Below are 26,732 nucleotides of genomic sequence, written 5' to 3'. Positions count from 1 at the left end.
ACATCTACGTTACAGTTAACCAGTCTCTCTAGGAAATAATAAATAACCGCTTTAAAAAACAATTGCCGCGTTGCGTTCTGAGAATACACTTTCCATTTGAATTTTTTTTTTTTTTAAACCCACCATTGTTATGAATTCTCTGGCTTTGGAAAATGGAATTTAGACCCGACCAACTCTCGTTGGTTTGTGGAGATTGATTTTACACTGCCTTCCAAAGGAGATTAGGAGGAAAAGGTCGCAAAATGGACACTCCGGAAAGACCTTTGCCTTCCTAGTCTTCGGCGTGCCAAAACACAGAAGCACAAGTCATTTCTTCTCAGCGTGCCCATCTACACAGCTTCCCTCTAAGCCTTCCACCTAGCCAACCTCCGTATCTCTGTTAAAATATTTCTTTTTTGTACAACGCCGTAAGTCAAATAAAAATAAAAAGCCACCTCATTTCCAAGGCAAAGAATTACAAATTCCATTTACAAAAGCTCTGAATTCGCCATCTTCCTGTGTAAGAAGGTCCTTCCTTCCCCTAGAGCAGGCACACAGTCCTGTTATTGTGGAAGACAGACAGAAAAGCTTTGCAGGGCGGCCCTCCCCCACCTCCACCTATACCCCACTTCTGAAAGGTCCAAGGAGGAACCAGTCCAGATCAAAAGGGGTGTGCTTGCATTTGGGGAGGGGGTGATTAAAAATTCTAGGGATCCATCTACTTTGCCACTCCCCTCTACTGGCTCCAGTAGTGAATTCATCTCCAAATGAAATATTAAAGCAAATGGGGGCGACTGGCCTCTCTTTCTGTGTTCCACGTGTATTTCTGCCCCGTTCTCTCCTCCCAGAAAAATAGGGTTAGCTTAAGCCATGAAAGCCTACGCAAACAAGTGAAGGCTGAAATGGCCATCTCCCTTGTACTAATGAAGTAATCATTTCAATTTCAGTTTTCTTCTGAGACAGATTGGAACGCAGTTATGGGAGGAGAGGTCTTCTGTTCTTCCACTTATCACCAACTTCGTCATTCCTAATGTTTAGTTCTGAGAGTTTAAATATTTTGGCTTCCAAAATGCAAATGAAAACCTAAAGGATCAACATAAATAAAATAAAACTTTATTTTTAATAATAAAGTTAATGCTCCCAGTCAGGAAGCAATAGTATGTCATTCCTTTAGCAGTACAAACAATCTTTTATCCAAAAGAATACATTGGGTTTTATTGTGTCATTTGTCTGAATACAGACTCAGTGGAATATCTAAATGATACCCTGCTCTGAACTCCAAGTTGAAAGTAAGTTTTTATTATACTTGAGGGAAACAATGGGTTCAGCTGCTTATTGCAAAGAGCAATTGCCAAGGGAGAGTTAAACTCAATTACTGTAACCATACTGAATAAAAAATACTGCCAAGAACAAAAATACGCCTGGGTAAAGACAGCCACTGAATAAAAAAAAATCGACAGAAAGCGTATCAAATATTTATTTATCTGGGCAACAAAGGACTATGATACATTGACAGGCATGGAAACTACTGCCAGTGCGGCCCAACACAGTACATCTAGAAGTGCTTCCAATGTGGCCAGTGAAGACAGAGAATACCAGGTGGTCCCAAATGCTTGGAGGTGAACAAAAAGAGAGAGGGAGGGAGAGAGAGCACAGAGAAACCCCTAACCCTTGGTTTAAAGACAATATTCGTTTATTGCTCAGAGGACGCTTTTAGGGAGGACAGTGAACTCAAATAAACTTTATTTTTCTCCCCATGATACCACGGGAGGGTTATCAAACCGCTCCATTAAAAAAAAAAATCTTTCCAGTGTCCCAATGTCACTCGGTTCTCCTTTGAGTTCAATGAAAAGCTAAATGTAATACTAATTATATATAAAATTTTATTTTACTTTAAAAAAGTTTTGTTCAGCTGTTTCAATGTCATCATTAACATGCTACCAAGGGGCTAAATTCATGAATTCCAGAAGGGGGGGGGGATCACCCAAACCCTGGATTTCTAAGTAAGTAAAACCACATGAGGAACTAATAGGGAGGACCCAAAACCCACTAAACAGGAGGTAAACGAGATCACCAGATAAATAAAAAAAAAAAAGGTTTAAAACAGACTCACCATATTTACAAATCCCATTAAATTACACATAAATAAATATATACAGAGACGTGAACACTGATTCCCTTATAGAAGTGGATTGTGTCATCAGAGGAAGTTCAAGTGGGCACCTTGCAGAGACAACTCCTACAACTGAAGACAGGACATAGAACTTCTGTATTTGTGTTCAAGTTTATTCACAATACTGATAAAAATGTCATTATCCTCTTTGCCTTTTTTTTAAGTATGGCTACAATCTGAAGTATGCAAGGGAAGGCGATGAGTTAGTCCCATGAAGCTCGTATACTTTTTAAATTTTTTTAACGTTCTCTTTTTTTTTTTTTTTAGAAAAAAAAAGTTTTAATGTTTGTTGTTGATTTGATTTAAAAAAAAAAAAAAAGAGGTTCACAAACGCGACAGAACTTCTTCTCTTTGCTGGCTTCACGACCTGTTCTGTTCTCTTAGGCTCCAGATGAGGGTCAAGAAGGGGGTGTTGGTGCTGATGGGGAAGTTGAGGCAGGGCGCTGAGCAGGCAGCGGCAGCCTGCCTCCCTGGCAGTCGAGAGAGAGGAGAGCAGTCCGGAGGACTCCGGGGCCGAGGGGCGGCGCGGCGGCGGCGGCGGCGGCGCGGCGTAGCAGCAGCAGTAGGAGTGGCTGGTCCCGGAGCTGTCACCTGCCGGGCGGGGGAGGGGCGAGTGGGGGGGCGAGGGCCGGTGAGCCGGGCGGCAGGGCGGGCGCGGGGCGGGCGCGGGGCGGGCGCGGAGCCTCACTTTCTGTGTTTCTCTTCTTTGTCACTGCTTTTGGCGCTGTTGTCCGTGTGGCTGTTGGGGTTGTTGCTGAGGTACATTTTGTCCATGGCCTTGAGGGCCTCGGTGAGATAGTTCTGCAGGGCGGTGACCGCGGCGCACACCGCCGGGCTGCCGAAGCCATGGGAGATGAGGTTGAAGTGGGTCAAACAGCTCTGGATGCCAGGCTCCAGGATGGGGTTGGGCCGCGAGTTCCCCAGGGGAGATCGGTCCTGAGCCAGCAGGTCAGTGAACTCTTTGCAGATCTGTCTGCAGCGGGGGGAACAGAGAGCCAGGTGAAGCTCCCAGCCGGCCTTGGGGACAGCGAGAAAAAGCATCTCTCCCGGCGGTCACCTCTGCCACCTAGCTCCACCCCCACCCCCCTCGGGACCCAAGACCAGGCCCCGCAGAAGGATGGAGCCTGCTAAACTATCTCTCCTCCCTTAAATGAATAGCCTTCCTACCTCAACAAGACTTCCTCTTCTCTCCCCATCCCCCACCCCCCAGGCACAACAAACTTCTGCCTACATACTTCTCATTCAGAGCAAGCACCCTGAACGTAGGAGAGCATTCTACGGGGGCTGGATGTGGACAAAGAAAAGTTACACCGGAAGGGAGAAACACAAGTGTCCCTCTCCAGTACTGTAGAACCAACAGTTTTGCTTTTCAAAATATCGTCACAGCCCCCCACCCCCACCCCCACCCAAAGGAACCACAGTAAGAGTTGGTGGAATGGAGCCTCCTCTCATTCATCTTCTACAAAACAAATGAGGTTTGAATTTCGACAAAAAGGAAAACTTAGCTTTAAAAAACAAAAAACAAAAAAATCCCCAGCAGCAGGGCCAGGGAGAGAGCTCACTGGATAAAGGGCTAGACCACACAGATAAATAAGGAGCTGAGTTCGGATCCCCGGAACTCGTGTACAAGCCCAGCTTGAAGGTTTATAGCTTCAACTCCTGGATGACAGAGTGTCCCAGTGGTTTGCTGGGCAGCCAACCTAGTCCAAATGGTGAGCTCTGGGGTCAGTGACAGACTGTCTTCAAAGAAAAGTGTGGAGAGCCACAGAGAAAGACATCCTCTGCAAGGAAGCCTGTCTGGCCCTGGAAGCCAGCCCTAGCAGGGCCTTCCTGAGATGGCTACAGCCTGGAGGTGAAAGGGCAAGGAAGCAGTGTGGCCAGGCCACACTGTCCCACCCAAGGCCTCAGCCTCTCGATTCTCTGCTAAGGACTTCTAAGCAAGCCTTTGAAATTTCCAGAAAACATATCAAACCAGTCATTTTCTTTTCAGTCTGGAGAAGTCTATTCAGCCCAGGCACCTATGGGAACATAAACTTGGGCCATCTTGAAACCCATTTGACAGCTTGCCTGTGGGCTAAAGTTTAGAGTATGACTGTGACTCCATGTGTGTGTGTGTGTGTGTGTGTGTGTGTGAGAGAGAGAGAGAGAGAGAGAGAGAGAGAGAGAGAGAGAGAGAGAGAGAGAGAGAGAGAGAGAGACTTTTGAGAGCAGAAGAAATGGAATCCAGGATTAGAGGGAAAGTAGGGCAGATTCTGGATGGCACATTTTGCAGGTCCCAACTTAATCTTTGCCCTTGGAGAACATACCGATAAGAGAGAAAATGTGGGCCTTGGCAAGCCTGGTGGGTACCTCTGAGGACTTGAGTCTGATTTTTACGAAACAGCACTGTCACAAACACATCCTCTTTCAGGGAAATCCTCACTGCGCCCCACACACATTCCCATTACTTTAAAAGTTAGCAAATAAGAAAGAGAATGAAGTTCAGGAGAACACAGGAAGCACCCCGACAACCCCACTCTGTTTCCTCTTTGATACAGACTGTGCTGATTTACGTTTGTGCCCCACTTCAGAATTCACAGCAAAGCTGATCAGAAAGAATGGCAAAGAGAAGAAAACACAAGATAAGTTTTGTTTCTTTTGACAGTGAACAGCCTAGACCCCGCAGAGGTAAATGCCTTACTTTGTAGCCAGGAGCATGTTTTTTCTTGTCACTTGCTCATTGGGATCGGAATGTTGTCGGTTGAGAAATTCCGCTACTGCTTTGGCAGGAAATTCAGTTTCGCACACGTACCCAAAGTCCCTGGCTAGGTGGACGGCTTCTCCTGGCAAGAGGTAAAAGGAGGGAGGTGAGGGCCAGAGAACGAAGAAATTGGGATCAAAGTTTCCTCTCCACACCCAACACCCTTCCTTTTCTTCACTAAAAGCTGGAAGGAACAGAAAACCCCTTGTTTTCTTACTTTAGACGTTTCTTCTCTGTGAGACCAGGAGACCGTACTCATCAGCAGAAGTGCCAAGCTGGCTTACAAGGCCAAAATGGTTTGACAACGTTAAGCCCACCCGTCACCCCCTACCCATCCCCGACTGATGTTTCCCCAACTTGTGTTTGGAAATGGCTCCGCTGTTCCAGCCTCACACCTATCAACACATTCATCAATGATGTTTCATAATTACTCCTTGAGCTTTTCAGCAAGGAAACAAATGAGAGTTTACATTTTAACTTGATCACGTATAATTATCTGTTCATCCAAGCCGATTAACCGGGAGGATTTGAGGGCCACTCCACTGAGTCTGTCTGTGTTGTTGATTTTCGAATCTTTGGTTTTAATTTCCTGAACCAGTTGGTTTTTACTGCAGGGCTTCCTGCCATTAGCTCCAGCTCCGGAAGAACGCATGCGCCAATTAGAGCATCAAAGCCCTCTTGCGGAGCTTGTTTCCATAAAATGGAGCGGATCACAAACAATAACAGTTCTCCAGAAACTGCCTCTCCACTGCAGCCCTCAACCCCCAGGCCCAGACCGACTCTCACACTCCATCCTCAGCTGCCACCACCACTGTCAGGACGGAGAATTTAGGGGGAAGGCTACGAGAAGCAGATTTTCAACATGCTACCATTATTTTAATATAGTGTTACCGTGTTTGAATTTTTGTCCCTGAACAATGGCTTGTTTTTGAAAAGTTACATTATCATCATCTTCAACACCATTTAACACATGGAAATCATAGAATTCCTCCTTCAAAAACATTTGTTTCAGATGTTTTCTAGAAACTTCCAAAAAACTTGGAGCCAATGGCAATATCTCCCCTAACACACTATGCAAATAAGATAATCATGCCTCATTGAAATATAAATGCTAGTTTTAAATCTGCCTGGGAATAAATCACTATCTTTTTATTTTCCTATTAACATGAGATATAATAGGCCACAAAGAAATGCACAAGAAAGCTATATATTCACCCCAACCCTTAATCCCAACCTTAAACCAACTGAGTATCAGAAAAAGTTAGGGATCCAGGAGGCAGGAATGTAAATGGATTCTGGTGCCAGTTTTTGTCTAACTAGACAGGGATGCCATTTTGTCTTAAGAAATTTGGAAGGGTGTGTGTGTGTGCTAAAACCTGCGGTAAGAAACTCTTTTACAATGTGTCCACTGCTTTTGCTCTCTCTGTATCCAACAATCCAAACTCTAAAATTGCTCCCTTTCTTCCCATTCTGGAGAAAATGAACACAGTGAAGCAAGAAGTAAGGAAGGAGATGTTTGGAAAACATCAGCCTGCAATGGCTTTTAACCCCGAGCTTTCAGGACGGTCTTAAATCAGGATGCAGGTCAAAGATTCTCACATTAATTCAGGAAGTAATGGTCAAGCATTTCTCAAATGCAGATGTCAGAATAACTTAAGTGATTTACTGCTGAGTTCTTTAGAGGAGACAGGAACTTGGGGAATGTGCAGCTCTTAAGTTTAGCATTGTTTAGGTCAAATTTGTGTTGAGGACGAGGGAATTTTGTGGGAGAGAGGAAGAAGAACACATAGGCATGAGTGTATCTTAAATAGGCTCTGGATTGTTTTTTGTTTGTTTTATTTTGTTTTGTTTCTTGTTTTTCCTTGACATTTCAGAATTCTATTCATTCCAGTTACAGTTATAATCCATGGAAAGGTGAAACCACCAAAGTGTACAAGATTCCCTCAAACATCTAGCCACTAAATATTATTCATTTCCCCAGACAACAGCTCCTTTCTAGTTAGCAAGTGGATTGCTTACCTTCCACTAGTGATGTAAGCAGGGTGACGTTGGCAGCTTTGCGTCTCCCTGCTGGCAGATTTAATCCTATTTTGTCCAGTTTTTCTCTTAAAGATCTTCCTCCATTCTTAGACTTCGCTCTGTTTCATAAACACATGAAGACAGGGATTTAGAAAATATTGACTTGCTCTGTGTCACACTGAAGTCATTTTGAGTACTTTCTAAAATGTGTTCTTAAAAACCAAGAAGTATGGTCCCAAGCAGGGGAGGAGAACCTAAGGAACCATACAGAAAGGTCATAGGAGATAAAACTGTAAAGCACTCATTGTATTCAGTTATTGTTGAGACTACTGTAGCAGGTTGGAAGCTTCTTGTTTTTTTCAGTTCCCTGAAGAAGACACACACACACACACACACACACACACACACACACACACAGTTTTGAACTCTAGAGTTGGAGGTATTCTTGAGGTCAGTCGATGACTGTGTATTTTCCCTGTGGCTACAATAACACAAACCCCAGTGGGGTCTTTAAATTGTCTTCACAAGATCTGCTGGTAGGTTGCTCCCAGTAACCAAAGTTATCATCACGCTCACATTTCCTGCTCTGGCTTTGGTCCCAATGGGAAATGCATCTCGACAACTGTTTACATGCCACGTCAGGAGCAGAACTGGAAATGTCAAAAGGATGATGGCTGATACCAGCCTTCAAATTTTTCCCTGATTTCAGAGACGATGGAGGCACTACTAAATAGATGTCTAAATAGACTCCCATAATCAGAAAGTGGTTAAGATAAATTGTTTAAATAAAACAGCAAATTAATTAATTTCAGATTTTATTCCCTACTCAAGTGGTTCTTTAATTGTGTGGATTAGATTATACTCCCTTAGGTAAGCAGTCTCGGATACTGGTGATGGGGGAAGGGGAGGAAAAAGCAGGGGGCAGAGAAAGATCCGTGGCAGTAAAGGAACCAAGGAAAAACCAAGTGACTGAACGATGGTGAGAGTCACTGGTATCAACTCTGCAAAACCCTCTTAGAGGATGTAGGTGGGCTGTACCCACCAAGGCCCAACTCCGGGTCATTAAGATTCAGGAAGAAAGTTAGACAGTGAATTACGGGTCTTCTATGGAGAGGAGAGTAAGAGACATACTATTTGGCCAAAACTAACACTAGGCCGACAACTCACACCATTGGATAGAATCCTAGGATCGAGAAGCACACACAGCTGGCTCTGAGGAAAGAGACCCTCTGTCTCCCTGGCCCTTGTGAAATCTTACCTACTAAAGGGCCCACTTCACCTCAGAGAGGTGAGAATCCTGTGATAAGGGATGCAGTCCCTGAGAGCGACTGCGTATAATGAACGGAAACTGGAAACGTGCCCTGCACACTGCCTGTCACACTTCACAGTAAATCAAAATCGTCAAAAGCTAGTGCCTCGGGCACCCAGACTGGGCTTGGGGGTAGGGGGTGCCTTCTGGAGGGAGGTGCCAGCAACCAGGGGTGGGGAAGCCATGCAGCAAGCGGAAGTCATTCTCTTGCTTTACTTGAAAACCAGCCTCCACTCAAGGGCGGCCGGTTCCCATCAGAGACCCTCCAGTGTGGTGCGGCAAAGCAAGAAGCCCAGAAGTTTTCCTGAGCTTGTAACCTGCGCAGCATCCAGGGAAAAGGCAGCTGCACGGCGCCCCATGGCTGCCAAGGCCGGGACTGAGCCCGCAGCAGCCAGAGCTGCGCGTGCGTGCTGGAGCAAGCCGAGTCCCCGGAGTGCGCAGGCGCGCCGCCTCACCCCCGCCTCCGGCCCCGCCCACCAGGCTCCACGCTCTCTCCTCTCCGCCCCTTCCCCTGCCAGCGTGCGGGACCGCTACCGCCCCGGCGCAGGCGCACTGGGGCCGCGTCCGCGGGGCGGGGCGGGGCGGGGCGGGGCGGAGGGGGCGGGGCCTGGCCTCACCTCCGCAGGACTCCGCCCAGCAGCGACGCGTTGAGACACTCGGGCGGTGAGAGGCGCCGCTGTACTTCCGCCACCGTGACCTTGTACTTCGAGGTGGAGCTGAGGAGCGACAGGCGACCCGGAACTGAACAGAAGACTTCGTTGGGGTTCACCACGCCACCGAAGAGGTTGTCCTTGTTGATAGGGATGGCGGAGACGGCGTTGCTGTTGGACTTGGACAGGGACACAGGGCCTGCGGAGACAGACGCGGGCGCGTGTTGGGGGAGGGCGGGGGGCGGGCCGACCGCGCGCTGCTCAGCTCTGGGATCCCGCAGCGGCTTCCTGCCATCACCCTGGCCGCAAGCTGTCTAGAGATGGCTGGAGCTGTCCCTACCCCCTGGGCTCGCGGAGGGCTCCGGCGAGGTGCAGGAGATCGTGTTTGGGGAGACAGTGGGTGGGTTTTCCTGTGCAAACCTAGGGCAGGGTTGGTGGAGCCAGGGTTTTGCAGACGAAGGGCTCAGTGCGGAAAGAAATTGCTGCTAAAACCAGCGGATAGTTTGGATTGCTCCTGCAGCCGGTAAATGAGCATTTAGCTTGCAAGTGGTGGATTCTGTTGTCACACATTACACGAATACCCTTTTATCAATAGACCCTTATGTTCCATTTTAAAAGACACTCGAGTTTTGGAGATCATTCCAAGCCCAGTTTTGAACGGAACTCAAGAATAGGCCTACCACTTGAACACTAGGAATGCATCCTTTTGTTGAGCAAATACTAAATGAACCCTGTCTGCCTAAGCCCCTTCGAAGGGGTGGGGGGTAGGATATACAATCAGTTAAAACCATAAGCTCTTCATTGTTGGACCTACCATTGTTAGAAAACAAATTCAAGACCAGCAAAACCAGGGGTCCATTTCTTAACACCAATGTAATTCAGATGCATCCGCCACCATTTAAGTACAATGCATTTGTATCTTAAAATTCCACATGGGGACATATAATAATAATAATATGCACACAGTCTCATCACAGCGTTCCTGTTTTGTTTTGTTTTGTTTTTAATGGGGATATTCTAGTCGTATGGGGAGGTGAGGGGCTCTAGGTTTTGGATAGATCACTTGTGACATTAATAGCTCTGGGGAGGCTAATAGAGACAATAGGAGTTAAACGAACTCTTGAGAGATTACTAATAAAAGAGCCAATTATCATGTCGACTTGGAAAGAGCACCTCTTAAGATTTATCCCTTGCACATCTAATTTGACATGACAAAGACTTCACAGATGCAAAAATGAAACTTTAAACTAGCTAACAATACACTGATTGGGGTTAGAAATGGGAACAGTTTTATATAGCATCGTTCTCTGGTGGTGCCTAGAATCCTGAAATTATTGCCACCATAACAACAAAAATATACTGCTACTGCATTTAATACAAGAAACTTTATTTCTACTAAGCACAATGCAGATGATAAATTTAGCCAAATCATGTAACACCTTTTCAACAATTTCTAAATACATAGGTTAATAGTGGCATCTTCAAGATGCTAATTTTAACCAAGAGCTACCTTTTTGTTAACCTAATTCACCAAGTTTTAAAGCCCCGAGACTCAGTCAAGAGACTAGAAACTAAGAGAACATGAAAGTTTTCTTTCCTGATAGAGTGCTTTTTTTTTTCATTAATATTAAAGTATTTGTATTATTTCAGCTTGATACACTTTTTAACCCTCATGGCCTTTAACTCCACACAATGATTTAACTATGAAACCATTTCCAAATCAAAATGCCACTTCCAAATCAGGTCAACTATTGCACATTTCATCTTGTCCAAATATGATTAAACTAAATTCAGTGCTGAAATCATGATCTGAACAAAGCTAGCCTGTTGCCATTACCAAGATCCTGAAAGCCGGTTATTTAAGCACTGGTCTATGCCTATCTATTTGCTAATTCTGAGCCTTTAGGAAATCCTATTTGAAAAAAAAAATACAGTCCTGCAAGTTCTTTTAAATAGCACTCTGCCTGTAAGGACATGCTTGGAATGCAGAAGGAAATGGCTTACCTTTCTTAATTACAGTTTGATCTGGGATGTTAATACCCGGGTCTTCTACATGCTGCAACAAAAGGATACACATGAATGTAAGTGTATAATCAAAACAAAAGGAAATGAATATTCCCTGCAAGATGGGGGAGGGAAAGATGGAGGATGGGAGTCCCCCCTCCCTCATAATGACATTTATATATAAACATCTCATCTTGGCTTACTGAATTTGGAGCTTTAAAACTCAAGAGGTTTCACTGTACACCCACAGCCCATTTCTCCTCCCTCCACCCCCAGCAGATAATCCACACTGAAGAGGATGGGATGGGGAATAAAACTTTCTTTGAAAATTAAATGAAGTTTTGGAGTTCTTAATCTTTTTCACAGTCAGGTCAACCTTGGGAAAGGCACCTAGCTTCAGTGTGGCACCTCAGCAGCTTGGGAGCCTCAGGGATCCCAGTGTCCAGGCAGCCACAGCCAAGGAAACACAATAGAAATGACAGGAGCTTGAGTAACAGCAGAGTGTTGGAAACCCTGCAGGTAATGCAACAAAGCACACACACACACACACACACACACCCCTTCACTCAGGGAAAGCTAGAATTTTTTTTTTTTAAACCGCTGCCTACAGCAAATCTGGCAGGAATGTGGAATATCAGGGACGAAAATCCTTTGAGGCTGTTTTCCTGTTGTCCAGCAGCAGTGTGGGGTGCCCCCTTTCTTTCTTTCTTTCTTTCTTTCTTTCTTTCTTTCTTTCTTTCTTTCTTTCTTTCTTTCTTTCTCTTTACAGATGGATGGGTATACGTGTGTGTGTGTGTGTGTGTGTGTGTGTGTGTGTGTGTGTGTGTGCGCGTGTGTGCATGTGTGTGCTAGAATCAAAACGTGATTAGAAAGTAAAATGAAATCATGTTTTCTAATGCAGAAACTGACAGGCAATATAATGTCTGGCTGTGTTTACAAATTAGCACCAGGGTTGCTGAGAGAGAAGATTTCGCAATCGTTACCAAGCACAGGCATTGCCATTTAAAAAACTATTACTTCCTTCTCTAGTCTTTGTCCAACAATAATACTGATTCGAACATTTTCCATTCTGTCTTGGATTTATGCTCCTGTTAATTGTGCCTGATCGCAATGATTCCGGGTGGATGGTACTAAGTTGCTTTATTACAGGTTTTATTATACTCAATGCTCTCATTTGTAACTTGCCTAAAGTGCTTCTGGATTTAAGTATAATTAAATTGAGAAATGTTCAGAAATGACTACTGCTGCAGTTCTTGTGTTTTAACTATATGGGGAAATATGATCCCTTTATGCATGCACCCTAAACCCATAAAGTAAATGTAGTGTGGCATAATACTTTTATTTCTGTTATTTCTAGCTAGACCTTGTCCACACAGGGAAGACTGTTAAGTTTAAAACCCCACTGAGATATTAATGATTAAATAATTTTCACCATTGACTTGATTTTCTTAAATATTTAGCAGTCATTCTTATTAAAAGTTAACTGTGGCAGCAATGGGAAAATTGAAAACAACCCTTTTCCTGACCCAAATTCCTTCGAAAGATCTTTTTCCCCCTGGAAAGGTGGGGGAGGGTGAGAAGAGCAGCAACTGGGTTTCTTGGTTTTATATGATCATCTGGTTAATTTCTCCTACTGACCAATTTTATCACAAAGAGTGGCCACACAGGTACCAGAATTCCCATCAGCCACAGGATATTTTTGCAGAAGTAGATCTATTTCCAATACACAGTAGCTCCAAAAGCTTAAGATATTATTTTGCTGTTAGAGTGTTCCCAAAGAGCAGGCAAAGACAAGAATTCAGAGACTCTCTGAGAAAGAAAACTAAAATCACCATAACTTCTAATTCTGTTCAAAATTACCATTATAAATTATTGCCCCAAATTTACTAACCATTGTTTTCTAAAAACATATAAATATGAACACACACACACACACACACACACACACACACACACACACACACACACAAACAATGCTTACTAAAGCCTTGCATTGGATCAAGTACCTGCTTTCCTGTGTTCCATGCAAGGCTGTTAAGCATAACCAACAAATTTCAGTGATTAACTGGGCTAAATGAGAGAGGTAATAAATTTTCTATTTTCCTGTAGAACTTCAAGAACGTTTTAAATCTGCCAGGCAATCAGGTAAGTTCAGGTGGCCGTTTTCCTTACAATCTAATTCAGCAATCATTAAACTGTCAACAGACATACCACTGCTATATTTGATGCAGTAATTTGAAATAGCATTTAAGCAAAAATCACATCCAGATACATTTCCTTTCCAAAGAAAAGTACCTTTAACAGAAGTCTTTACAGCGTTAAAAAAAAAAAAAATTGGCTTGCTCTAATTCCATTTCAGGAAGATTGTGAGAAAACCATAAATTTATAGAGCTGAAGTTGAGGTGCTGGTTGCAATTTAATTTTTAAAAGTATTTTCAAATTATCAATAGTCTGAGTTATGCTGTAAATAGTACATGTACTGAGGCCGTCCTTATTTAGAAATCATTTTAACTGCATTTATTGATAACTGAATTAGAACTCAACGCAGCGCCCAATAGTCTCCAAACATTTAATTGAATATGCAGTGTAGCAGATTCTGATAGGCGTTGGGAACCTAGCTAATGATTTATGAGGTCACCACTTAGCACCCCCAGGAAGAGAAGAAAGCTTCATTTTAATGTCCGGGTGCTTGGATTTGCTACTTGCTTTCCTTTGATCAGGATAGGGGAGGTATAACTTCTGGATTTCACTAATGCTTTTAAAACCCGGCTCAGGGACCTTTTTCCCAGATCTCTCACACTTTCTTTTACTTTGTGAGCGCATTTGAGGGGCTTTCTAGGCTAAATTTAACCTCTTTCCTAGAACAGCGAGAAATCCTCCCAACATATTCCGCAGTGGAATTAAATCCTCCCCAGATCTACACAATTTACTGTCACGGAGAGGAGACGCTACAGTGAAGGGTGACAATCGCCTGATTTATTTCTGTGTTGGTTGGAAGTGGTGGACCCAGGCATTGTTGAGCGAGCTCCAGGAAGCATTGTTCTCAATTACTTTCTCATTTTTAAATTCAGTTGTTTAAGTGAGCCTCACTTCCACTCCCAACTATTATTGAGGAAAACCAAGGCCCTGCGGGCCTGGGCTCCACGAAGCTTCCGCGCGAGGGCAGGTGAGCCTAGGGCTGCGTTCCCTCCCCGCGGCCCGCGCCGCCTCTTACCGGGACGTCCTCGATGGCGTGAGGTAAGGAGTGGATCGGGAGGTCCCCGAGCCCGGAGCCGAGCCCGTGTGGGCCGTGCAGGAGGTCCTCGTGCCGCCGGTAGTCCCTGCGAGGGTCCAGGCCGGACAGCTGGTGGGGTAACCCCCGGTGCGTGTGCAAAAGCCCAGACTCCTGGCTCTGCCTCTGGCCGGGCCAGCCCGGGTGCTGCGGCTGCGGCTGGGCGTGCAAGGGGTTCAGGCTGTAGGGGTCGTTGACGTGGGAGTAAGGATCTTGCGACTGAGGGTAGATAGGCTGGTAGGGCGGGGGGAAGTAGGGAGGCTGGAAGTCGGCATTGGGGGTGTGGGACAGCGGCGGGGCACTGGTGTAGGGAGATTGACCTACAGTGCCCAGTTGGGGCAACCGTGCCGTCCCGTTGCTGGTGCCGTCGTGACGGTCCTGGAAGAAAGCAAGACGAAATGGGAAAGAGTAAGAAATGAGGCGCAGAGTTTTAGCTACCCCCCACTAAATCCATTCCGCAAGCTAGTGTGGGGGAAATCACCCATTCCCCTCCGCAGGACGCCGGGGTGGGGGTATCAACTCTACATTGTTCACATTGGAAAATACCCAAGAAGTGAAGCAGGCCTTTCCAAAAAACGCAAAGAAATCAGAATATGTAAATCCAGGGGCACAGCAGTCTCTCCTAGACATTCCTCTCAAAGGAGGGAAGGAGATGTGAAAGGGTGTCCTGCAGTCCAGCCCTGAACACCCGTAGTACCAAACCCCCCTTAAGCAAAATTCCAGCAGCCACTAAATATTAAACAGCAGAATCGGCCTTTGCTTTTCCCGGATTTGAACCTGTCTGCCACTGCGTTATTGTTTACTCTTCCATTAATCTGGAGGGGGAAAAATCATAAACCTTCAAAGACTATTACCATTTCATGACTATTTAAATAGAAACATGTTTCGCACAGGGGCCGTAAGAAAGCACACGTTTAAATTACCAGCTTAAAGGTTTTAACTGCATGGTTGAGGGGGGGGGAGGTCTGTCTTTTCCGCTTCCTCTGTTAGGCTTTTACACGATAGGGTTGTTTTATGATATGAATGGGGAGTAAGGGACGCCAAGCTGGGGTTTAAAATAGAAAGATTCTGCCTTACCCGGTTCTTTTAAAAGAAAGAGGAGCACCCCGGGGCGGAGGCCCCCGCCCCTTCCACCCCAGCCCCAAAGGGCAAACGAAGCCCCTCACTTTACGTTCCTCTATTGCAATCCTCTTGCAAAGCAAGCCAAGAGTGGGTTCCAGAGAACCAGAACCCTTCAAGGTCCAGCCTCAAGGCCCCGGGCTAGGGGGACACACTGGGGTGCGCCTCTCACCCCCCACAGATGGATTAAGCATCAGATGTGGAGAGTGGCTCTGGAGCAAGTGAAGACGCGAGGAAATAAAGACGAACCGGGCGAGATACTGGCCCAGGCAAAGAGCTGCCGGGTAGGTCTGCGTGCGCGGAGAGGTCCAGCAGAGACAGGGTAGTGGCGACTCGTTGGATTTGGGGATGGAAAAGAACCAGAGAAAGAAGGAAAGGGAAGATAGGAATGCAAATGGAAGGAGATGTCCACCGGGAACCCAGGCCGGGAAGCCCTGGACCTCAGAGAGTTTCTCGGCTGAGGGTTTGGGGAACAGAATTCCTAAGGAAACAGGGATGGGTGGGGGTGGGGTGGGACTCACCATAGCTGAAAAACTGTGAACTAACATCTGCGAAGAGTCTGGGGTAACCAGTCAGGGTGAAAAAGAAAAAGAAAAAGAAAAAAGAAAAAAGAAAAAAAAAGGCCAAAAACCACCACGCCTCGAGCACCCGGCTGCCCGGCGGCCCGAGAGAGCCCCACACAAAAGGCTCCGAGAGCCCCGCGCCACCCAGGACTCCAGTCACCGCGCGGACGCTCCCGCGAGCGCCGGAGCCCCGCTCGGATCCATCCGAACTTGTACCACCGAGTCGCGCGGCGCCTTCAGCTGGTCGAACCCACGATCTCTATCCTGCCGCGATCGGTTAGGATTCAAAGTTCTTTAAGAAAAACAAAAAACAAAAAACAAACCAACCAAACAAAAAATACCAAGAAAAAAAAAAGAGGAAAAAAGTGTGTGTGTGAAGTGTGTGTGTGAGTGTTCCTTAATCCGTGTCTCCCCCTCTTTTCTTAGCGGCGGCTCCACTTCAGCTTCTAATAACCGCGCTGGGCAGCGTTCCTGGAGCCTCCTAATAGCAGATATTCATGACTATTAATATTACACGAATACTTAATAAGGGAAGAATGCCTGGAAATCGAGCGTGAAGCGGAGAGGCAACTCGCGCCGGAGCCGGCTCTCAATGCAGTCATTGACGGGAGTCTCAGTGTAGCAAATCGGAGGTGGGGAGAGGGAGCGCGAGAGACAAAAAGCGGGCGACGGAGGGAGCGGGCGAGCGTGCGGGGGGCCGCGGCGCGGCGTCTGGCGAATCACAGCGAAGGGGCAACATTTTAAAAGGTTGCAGGGCCTGCAAAAGTGAAAGAGAAAGAAGGCGAGAGAGGGAGGCCGAGGGGCGAGAGCGCGAAGAGGGAGGATGTGTCTGCGTGCGTGTGCGAGAAAGAAAGTGTGGGCGACAAGAGGAGAGAGGAGTGGAGAGAGGGAGGGAGGGAGGAAGGAGGGAGCGCCGGGGAGGAGGAAGGGAGGGCAGGAGGGAGGGAGGGAGGAGGGGGAGGAGGGGGCCGAGCCGGAGCTGCGGAGGGGGAGCCCGCGGGGGAGGGGGAGGGGAGAGGAAGCGAGGGAGGACAATCGGACCTAAAAGGCTGGGGCAGACCTCGGGATGGAGCGGGGGTCGCGCGCCGCGGGCTGGAGCTCCGGGGACCCGCGCGCGGCTGCCCACCGGGTTCTGCGCCTGGGAGGTGCTTCCCGCCGCTCTCCGGCCGCGGGATTCTCTGCTGCGCAGCGGGGCCTGGGACTCGGGACTCGGCTGCCCGCTGCCGCGCTGTTCCTCCATGACCAGGCGTCCCGCCTGGAACCGGCCCGCCCGCTTCGCCAACCCTTGTCCTCCGCCTGGCCACGACGAGCTGCCTTTCCCTAGGACCTCGGGGCCGTGCGCTCCTCGGCTGCGGCTGTTCTGATCTCGGTTGGTCCCTGGACCGGGTTCCGGGAGCGGGAGCCCGGACGCGGCCCCGGGAGCGCACAGACGCGAAGCGGCCCAGCCTAGGCGCCTCTGGCAAGGGCTCCGGGCTCCCGACACAAACCCGTCCGACTGGCTGGGCCACTCCCGCCGACACCCCCTAGATGACAGGGCTAGCTCTCCCGCGCGTCGCCACTGCCAGTCTGCCCGCCCGGTTGTCGGAACAAGCGGCACCTCGCCTCTTGCGTGTCCCTGCAGAGCCTCAACCAAACCAGACAACTCCAAGCCCGCTCGGAAACCCGAAATCCCTGCTCCAGCGCTGGTTAGCCCGCCGCCACCAAAGTTGTTGAAATTGCCCAGACTTTTTTTTTTTCCTTCTCTCCTACTCCATTCTCATCATTCCCCCGCACTCCCCGCCCCGCTCTCACGCACCTCCAGAGCCTCTCTGGGGGTTCGAGTTCATCTCGCGCCCTACCCCTCGAGACCCCTTCGGTGTGTGGAGCCACGGGAAGGTTATCAACCCTCCCACTCAGGACGCTGGCACCCGGAACTGACTTTTAGGTTCCAAGAGAGTGAAAAATCACCTGGCTGGGGAGGGTACCCAGACCCCTAAGAAGCCAACTGCTCGATAGTGCCTAGGCCTGTCCGCAAAAGGCACCCATAGCCTCGCAAACCAAGTGCCTGGTCCTACGTGGGGTCCCACACCCCTCCTGACGCTCCACAGGAGCCCCTAGAGAAGCACCGGTACTGATGGGATGCCACCTGGTGTCCCATCCACCAGGTTGGGGGTGGGGAGGGGTAAAGGGGGAGCCAGAATGAAGAAAGACATAAAATAGTATTCAAAAGGAAAAGGGGAGGGAGTGGGTGACACTTCCTTCACACAAGCCCAGTTTCTGATTTCAAACAGAATTCTTGCCTCTGAGCCCGCGCAGACGCTGCTGCCGGAACCCCAGCTCCAAATGCCAAAGGGAAAAGAAATAAAGTAAAAGAAGAAGAGCAAATGGCAAGGCTGCTACATATTTATTTGGATAATCACGGGGCCTCCCACCCCTCCTTCGCCCCGTGCACTCATCAGCTCCTTTCAATGGGGTTTGTAAAAAGCAAGGTTGAGGCGGTTTCCTGCAAGCAGTTGGGTCTTTTTCCATGCCTCCCTGGCTGTCCCAAAAGTCATACTCTGGGGCCCTGGGTTTTTAAATGTGTTCCCAAGGGGAGCGCTCTGTGGTCCCAGCGGACTATCGAAAACCGAAGGTGATCGGCAGCTAAGCCAGGCTTCTCAGGGTCCCTCAGCTAAGCGCCGGCAGGCACAAGGGCGATTTTTTCCCCCGACTCAGAGAGGCCGGTAGAGCAACTGCACTCGGCCACCACCATGGGGTGTGTCCACCCCGTAGCTCAGTGGGAGAAACTGCTTAGAACTTCGAGGGATACAGAAGCTAAGGAGTGAGCCCAGAGGCTGACTTGAGGGCTTCCAAGCCGAACCCGCTTACAGGGAGGTGCGGCCCAGGTCAGGGAGAAGTGTGTGGGCCCTTCTCCAAATGCAAGAAGGGAACCTCTTTAGAAAGAAAGGAATGAATGAAAGAAAAAGGAATATTCATCTCAGAGAGGAGGTGAAAGGGGGAACATTTTTTCTTCTTCCTGCTACCGTAGGTGACCCCAGATTCTTGCTCCAGAGACACCGGAGTTCACTGGCACGTGCCCAGTTGCCAGCAATTGTTTAAAGGAAAAAAAAAAAAAGCTTGTCTCTTCGTTCCACACTCTCAGGCAAAGCCAAAAGTAAGCAGAAAAAACCGGGGGGAAGTGGGACACGGGCTTCAAAGGACAAAAGTGAAAGAAGCAGAATCCACGTCCACCCTCTCCGGCTTCTCCCCCGTGCTCTTCGGGCGAATTCGAGGGGCGGGCGCAGCACTGGCGAAAGTTTGTTCCACCCGCGTTCGCCGCTAGCTGCGTGGAGAGGAGGAGGAGGAGAGGGAGGGTCGATCTCCAAGCCTGTGGCTGCAAGGATGACTGAGCCGGCGCCGCGCTTACCTCACAGTCTTCGTACTTGATATTATCCGTCAGTTTCCAAAGCATTTTCATGGATCGGCGTGATCGGATTTGCCCCTTTGCGCCTCGCACCCCAGCGGAGCTACTCTCTAGGTTAGCGCAAAGTGCGGGCTGCGGGCGGTGAGCACAGGAGGAGGAGGAGGAGAGGAGGGCGAGGAGGAGGAGAAGGGTAGGAAGGAGGAGGAGGGGGAGGAGGAGGAGGAGGGCCAGGAGGAGAAGGGCGAGGAGGGAGGAGGAGAGAAGGGTTAGAGAGCTCCCGTGTGCGCTCGGAGATCTCCCTCTAATGGTAGAAACTTTTCCCTTTTCCTGCTCTTCACCAACAGCCTAATCGCCTCATTAGCATATCAACAATAGTCCAATTGCTCGCCAGTACCACAATCTGCCGCCGGCCGCTCCGACCCAGGTATAAAGGCCTCTTCTAGCCGCGAACTTGCTCCCAGAGCACACGCCTGCACGCCTGTCTGCTAGCCCAACAGCTCTGCCCAGAGCTCCACCACCCTCCCTTGCTCCGGCTGCCCCACCCCGGCCCAATTTCATCCCTTTCCCCTTTGCCTGTCTTCGGATCCTGCCAGCCAAAGATGCCTTGGATTAAGCTCGGTACTACGCAGGGTACCAGCGGCGGAGCCAAGGAACCAACTTTTAGTACCCCCTACCCCTGCTACTACAGCCGCCACTAACCGATCTGCCTTTCGTCCCCTTCCGATTTTATTAGAAATCATTATCCCTTTCGCAATGAATCGTAACCACCAAACCAGGACCAGCAAAGTCACTCCAGGATTTTTGCCCAACTGGAGATCGCCTCCGCTCACGGCTGTTACCCCCTCGGGCTGCAGCGCCCTGGGAGTTTTATTAGCTTTGCGCTTTCCCCCCAGGTTGGAGATTCTGCCAACCGGCTCCGGTGGCTCGGTTGGGGTTTGCGATCTCTTAATTGCTACGTGTAAAATAAAAGTTGTACCCTGAAGAGGTTACTCGACAGCTCCGGGGGTTAAATGATTTTCCTCCCGTTTGTGTGAAGCTGGAGCGGGGTGTTTGGGCTGGAAGGTTTCCCAGGTGCAACGTGGACAAGAACACAGAATTCGGATGGAGACGCAGAGCTGCTTCTGGAGTGAGCCGAAAAGCAGACCCATGAGCGCCTGGGACTCTCCATGCTGTGTCATACGTGCATCAAAATAAATCACTGGGAACCAACTCTTCCTGCGCTAATCGGCTCCAGTTTTCCCAAGATTCTCCTTTTTAATTAAAGAAGGACGCGATCCTTCATGATTTGATGTTACCAACGCCGGAGCGTTGGCGGCGCAGTGGCCGGCTGGTGAAGAAGCTGAAGGAGACACCCCCTTGCCAAGTTGACCACTCCCGGCCCTCCAGCTCCACTCAGGGGCTTGTTCACTCCACGGGGGATCCTTCCTCCCTTTCAGCAATTATTTTAAAGTAAGAAAAAAATTCAAAGACTTTAATGTGATAGTTTGATATACAGGGATTTCTCTGGCTGAATTTCCTCACTAACACTCTAAAAAATATTTTCATCTGTCTTTCTCCTGTTAATTGTGGAGACCCGCTCAGTAGCAGCAGATCTCCTCAGAGACCTCTGGCTCATCTGGTTCTTCTTTTTTTTTCTTTGTTTCTCCTCTCCTCACCCACCTCCAACCCCCCCCCCAAAAAAAAAACCTCTAGGCCTCCTGGATTTCCATAGTGAATCCATCATGGGAGTGAAGACTTCACCAAACCCAAGCGTTGAGTAACAGGTGGAAAAAAGACAAGAGAAGGGAAGAGCCCCCCACTCTCTCCACTCAAAGCCGAAGGGGAGCAATGCTTCCTTCTCAAGACCCTACCTGGCTAAGCTAGAGTGTCTCTCCCCGAAAAGCCAGAGGCAAGGCCAGAGGGGACAATCTCCCCTTCAAAGACCCAAGGCCCTGAGTACTCCCTGGAGATGACTCCTCACATTTAAGCAGTCATTTGGCTGATGGGTCTAGAAGCTTGGCACCCCACTCTGTCTCCAGAAAATGGTCAACATTCCATGCAAGACCCTGCAAGGTTTTCCCCAAGGCCTGCTGAGCAGCCAAAAGGGCTTGAAACCTGGAGCTCAGCTTCTGGGAGGGGCCAGTACCTCCACTTTCCCAGAGGCAGCCGCAGCCGGGTGCCCTATGACCTCTAGGCCAGCTCCTAGGCCTTCGAGCACGGGTTTCTACATCCTGCGGACTCGGACTTGCCAGGGTGCTTGAGGGAACTCTTTTAAGTTTCGCTTTCTTTTCCTTCAGTTGTGACCTGGGGAAAGGCGCTTAAGGGTTTATATCTTCTCCTACCCGACCCTCACCCACCTCCCCTCCTCGCTGCTCAGTGCCCTACAGATCTCAGGCTCTCAACCAGCTAAGGGCTACTTAAACTGTTGTCGTATTCCCGCCAGGGGCACCATTGACGTGCAGATTGGGGCCTGCCAGCTCCGTGCCGCCGCCGCCCCGCAGTGTGGGCGCTGATGAAAGGCTGGGGGGAGCAGTTGGGTAGCCCCTGAGCCAGACGAAGCTCACGCTGGCATGAGCTTCATAACCACAACTCTTCTCCCCGCGGCCAGTGCTGCGTCTGGGCAGGGGCCCGGGTTCCCTGGGACAGCAGCGCTAAGGTTGGAGTTAGGGCTGAGGATGTAGGCCTGACCTGAGAGAAAGAGACTGTGACACCCACCAGGAGAGACAAAGAAATACAAGGGCCAGAATGATCTTCTGTCTGAGCGTCAACATCGAGTGGGGGGGGGGGATGCTCAAGTGACTAAGCCTGGTGGATCTGGTCCCATGGGACTCAAAGCCACCAGCCCTCACCCCCAGATTCTGGCTCCAGCCACTTGCCAAACAGTAAGGCTCTCAGCTGCAGGCCCTGGGCTCCACCATTCCTTAGCAATCGGTGGCTTTCAAATCCTACTCTGCCTGGCTGGAGGCCTGGCCGCAGCCCCAGCCAACCCTGGGTGGTGGGCACCTTCTCACGCCCTGCAGAGTTCTTCAGTATTTAAGAATAACTGCCTCAGGTCTCAGCACCCCGAAAGAGAGTTAAGCCCACACGGTGCCGGCAGAGAAGTGGGTTCCAGCACTTGTGCTTAGAGTGGGGGTTTCCATCCTTAAATTAAGTCGGTCTAAGTTTGAGGAAGGAATATTATTTAGTATTTTTTAGCTAGAGAGGGAGTATAAAAAATCCACTCAACAAATAAAAGTAGAAAACGTAAGACGAAAACAAACGCAGAACTTTCTTTCTCCAACCCCTGGGAATGTAATGAAGAAGACACCTCTTCCCAACTTTATGGCTGAACTCTCAGGCAAAAGAAGGGAAAAAACAAAAACAACAACAAAAGAAGAAACTCCAGGGCCTTGTCCTGGGAGGAGCAGAGTTTCCAGCTCTGGTTTTTTCTTTGGGAAGGTCGAACGAAGCCTTTGGTTCAGATTGCCCCTTAGGCTTGTGGCTTACAGAATCTCTCTCTAACCAGGCCTCTGTTGGCTGGGGCAAAAACAGGGCCCCGCGGTTCCTATTATGAAATCCCCGACCGGGGAGAGGCAGCGTGGCTTTTTCAACCTGGCTAGAGCCGCCCTAGTTTCCCTGTAAGGAGAATGTGTGGAAGCCTGTTCCCGTGGCGGGGGCCGGGGTCTGTGGCTCAGGAAAGGCCAGACCCAGAGCCTATCCGCTTTGGGGTGTCTGCGGTCTAGCAGGGTTACCTTTGGCAGGCCCTAGTACCGAAAATTGCTATCTGTACTCACCACCCCACAGTTCTGTAGTCCAAGAACCGAAAACCCATCCTAGGAAGCCAATTGAGCGAATAGCTAAACTTTGAACTAACTTTAAAAAGTGTCTCTCAAAAAATGTGCTCCCGGCTATCTAGCCATCCGGACCACTTTTCATCCACTCCAAAGGTCCCCCAAATGTAGGGATACCAACCGGACAGGTGCACCAGAACCCCACCCGGACGCGCAACCCTGGGGTCTAAGGGCGGGGCAGGCACAGCCATCGGGGAACCCACACCTCCAGCCCTGCGTCCCTCCCCACTTCTTAATTAGTCATCCAGCTAAGTTTCTGTTCGGGTGAGGGTGGGAAAATGGCTGGAGATCAAACCACAAGTGACCCCAGGGGCCACCTGGCCACCTGTGGAACGTGCGCTGGACTTTTCCCGGACTCTGGCCCGGAGGGCGGCACGCTTGGCCCCCAGCGCCGGGGCTGTCGAGACGGTCGCCGCCTGCGCTGGTTCATCCGGTCTTCTCTCTCCTAGGAGCACTCTTGGGTGCTGCCAGGCGTGCCTCACCTAGGACTCCCCTGCCCTGGGCCACGGCGCTTCTTCTCCGCCTCCCCACTCCCGGCCCCCTCCTCCGCTCCACCCCCGCCCACCTCAGCCCCAGCCAAGGCAAACCCCCGTACCTGCCAGTCCCCCATTTTGGCAAGTATGGACATCGCGTCTCGGCGCTCCTGGCGACGGGTCCCCGCCGGGCATGGGCTGGAGGGCTCTGCCGGGCCCGCTCCCTGGAATCGCTTAGGCAAATCCTCCTTTTTTTTTTTTTTTTTTTTACTTGCTCACTAACATCTCACCTGGCCATAAAGAGCTGGGTTACTACCTGCAGACGCATGCGCGCTGGCCTAGGAATTCACTCCTCCAGCCCCAGTCCCAGCACCTCTCTGAGCTGACCTGGGAAGTGATGGATTTATAGCTACAGCAATCTCACCATCAGCTCCAGCTTTTCCCAACAGCCCTAACCCGCTTTCCCGGTCAGTCCCTGGCTAGTGAACCGAAGCCAGGGACCGGCTGCTGAAGGTTGCCGAGTCCCACGCGGGTGTGAGCGTGTGTGTGAGCAGTCGTGTGGTGGGGACATCTGCAAGCTCATTCCACCTTTCCCTAGCCCCCGGAACTTTTGGGTTAGAGGTGGGGGATGGGTTGGGGGATGGGCCAGACCTGGAGAAGGGCCTAGATCCCGAGTCCGGGCACACCTGGACGCTAGCAATGGGACAGGGTCCCCGCCCCCTCCTCCTCACCCGCCCACGAGCTTCAAGGCACTGCCTGCCTTAGCGGATCTGACTTCCACCCCCAGGGCGGCCTCCGCGGTGGATTCCAGATCAAATGTTGCTCAATAGGTGAAGATACTCGCAATTCTGCTTCATTTCTGTCTCCTAGATTTACTCTCCTCCGGTGGGCAGAGGGGTCGGGGGAGGACTACAAACACACTTGCTCTTTCACCCTGAACATTTTACCACTTAAGTATAAAGCCCACCAGCCCACGTCCACGGTTCCGGGTCCCATCCACACGCCCCATATGGCTTCTAGGCTCTTTCTCTTTTTTCACTAAAAACTTTTAAAAGCGAGAGTGGGGCGTTGGTGGCTCTGGGCTGGGCAGCTGAGGTTTAGGGTTGGGGTTTGCTTTCCCATGACAGATAAAATCGCTCAAGTGACTTCACTACTGCTTCTAATTAGAGGGGAGTTTAAAAGAAGCCACAGGATTTGGGGCTCCCATCTTGCTCATCTCGGCCAGCAATCACACCTGGCCAGGAACAAGGCAAGGAGATTCGCCCGAGGGTGGGCGCCCTGCTCCCACAGTGAACGATAGTAGCCCATTTCCCCGGGAACCATGAGATCTCGGGTTGTACTGAGCTCAGGCCTGGAGCACCTGGGACAGACTCAGTCATTTTCCTGTGGCTACCTACCATCTCGGGGACTTGGGGAGAAACAAAGAACTGGTCTCAAACCATTTCTCTGACATGTCAGCAAATATATGTAAAAGGTCAGCTCTGCAGAAAGGAGAAGACGTCTCCACCCCAAAACTACTCCTTCCCACCGTGGAGGGGAGGCCGGTCTAGATGGTGCACCCCACTTGAGTGTCAAGGGGAGGGGTGCTGTCCTTGGGGTCCCTTAATCTGCTGGCCTTTCATCTCAGTGCCGATTTTCTACTTGATCGGAAACTTTCTTGGACCCGTCTTAAAACCTTGCTCAACAAGTTTGGAGTTTATTTGTAGGTAGAGTTTTGGGGTTGTTTCCCCTTTATTTTGTTTTAGAGACAACAGTCAGGTGGTGTTTTAAACTCATGAATGTCCACACTGAACTCTCCGTGGTTATTTTGTTTTTTGCTTGTTTGTTTTTTACAGGCTGTTGAAGAGTGATGAAATCTGCTTTTAGTTTATTTATGTATTATCTATTTATGTATTTGTGTATCCAAGACGCATGTGGAGGCAGTGTGTGCCGCTCCTTGTGGTTCCCTTGGGGGGCGCTGTGCTCTTTTACGAGTGAGTAGTAGTTACAGATCCGGTCAGCCATGCCGTTGCCTAACATAAATGGAACCATCGCTCACCCCCCAGAGTGCGTGGCCCGGCCCTGAAACACCAAACAGGATTGTGCCGGGCCGGGGTGGAGCATGAGGAGCTCCATCTCCACCCTTTTTTTTTTTTTTTTTTTTTTTTTTGGCGGGCAAGGCGATGCATGCAGGAAGAGGCAAGCAAGGCCGTCGGTGTGGTGGTGTGTACAAAGTCAATCACTGCTCAGACAGGGCAGGGAAATTGGAAATTAAAGAGCCTGAACCTTGGGAAAGACAGTCTTGGGGATCCATTGTCAGAAGCTGGAGGGCGGAGAAAGAAAATGGAAAAAGAGAAAAGACCTGGAATGTGGCTTTCCAGTGGAACTTCAGAGTCCACAACACTCCCACCCTTTTACACTTGTTGATTGTGTGGTCTTGGGCAAGATTCTGAAGTTATCTGAAACTCGGTTTCCTCGGTTCAAAGTGAGTAGCTGGTGAGAACTCAGGAGGGGAAGCTGAGACAAATCCCTTTAGCAAGTCACATGACCTTCGATGAGCATGGAGAGGCAGCCTAGCTCCAAGAGGTGGTTCAGTCCTATCACTCCAAACACACCTTGGATTCATAGCCCCCAATATCTGTTCAACTCAAGATGAAGTCAGCTCCATTTTCCTCTCTGCTGACCCACCAAGGCTGAAATGTTCCTCTAGACCCCTCCCAGGATCCCCTCCTCAAAATCCTGTCCATCCAGACTTTTCCCAGCCTCACAGCCTCTCTATGCTGTGCCTCTTCTCATCTGTCTTCGCCCTTCTCAGAGGGACTCAAACATCCGCAGTGCTCAGGACAGGATGGAAGAGCGGACCTGAGTCGCCTCCGGACTTCCAGAACCTAGGCGGAGGGTAGCCCTCCAAGACAGGCAGCAGTGCCCAGCACTGGAGCCCGTAGGCTCCGCAACTAACAGGGCCTTATGACTTAACACCAGATTGCAAACTTTCTGTGCGCTTCCAGAACGCGCTCTCCGGGAAAGGCAGAGAAGATCGAGTGACAGATGGCACGCAACTCCAGCTGCAGGTAGAGCTGAGTTGGGGCTCTGCCAGGCCTGGAGTATCAGCTACACAGGAATCCATTTCTCTCTTTTAGCACCACCAGCCCCCAAACCGCAAAAGGAATCCACGGCTAAGATTACTCTCTGCACCTCATTTTCATTCACCCCGGGGCCACCATGACTCTTCCCATTTGTGTCTGGTGCAGTATTTCTAGCG

At 49.6% G+C, this 26,732-nt stretch overlaps 1 protein-coding gene and 1 long non-coding RNA gene across 5 annotated transcripts; one reads left to right on the top strand and one right to left on the bottom strand.

Annotated features, from left to right (window-relative positions):
• Positions 1–1,076: 1,076 nt before the first annotated feature.
• Positions 1,077–23,860, bottom strand: Tfap2a (transcription factor AP-2 alpha). Of its 4 annotated transcripts, none has more exons than XM_028855631.2 (7): positions 23,614–23,860; positions 14,089–14,523; positions 10,875–10,926; positions 8,838–9,069; positions 6,912–7,030; positions 4,833–4,974; positions 1,077–3,125 (listed from the first exon to the last, which is right to left on the bottom strand). In XM_028855631.2, the coding sequence occupies exons 1-7, from the start codon at positions 23,644–23,646 to the stop codon at positions 2,837–2,839; spliced, it is 1,302 nt and encodes a 433-aa protein (XP_028711464.1). In that variant the 5' UTR covers positions 23,647–23,860; the 3' UTR covers positions 1,077–2,836. The 4 variants fall into 4 exon arrangements, with proteins under 4 accessions (XP_028711464.1, XP_028711463.1, XP_028711465.1 ...); XM_028855630.2 differs by lacking the exon at positions 23,614–23,860 and adding an exon at positions 19,213–19,569; XM_028855632.2 differs by lacking the exon at positions 23,614–23,860 and adding an exon at positions 15,786–16,765 and having other exon boundaries at positions 1,439–3,125.
• Positions 18,703–20,205, top strand: LOC114681879. The gene is made up of 2 exons (XR_003732956.2): positions 18,703–19,323; positions 19,554–20,205. It is a non-coding gene; the product is annotated as an uncharacterized LOC114681879 (long non-coding RNA).
• Positions 23,861–26,732: the final 2,872 nt, after the last annotated feature.

This window comes from Peromyscus leucopus, chromosome 5 (assembly GCF_004664715.2).
Source record: "Peromyscus leucopus breed LL Stock chromosome 5, UCI_PerLeu_2.1, whole genome shotgun sequence".
In the NCBI taxonomy this organism is placed as follows: Eukaryota; Metazoa; Chordata; class Mammalia; order Rodentia; family Cricetidae; genus Peromyscus; species Peromyscus leucopus.
The sequence above is the reverse complement of the archived record's forward strand: the minus strand, read 5'-3'. Positions and strand labels throughout refer to the sequence as shown.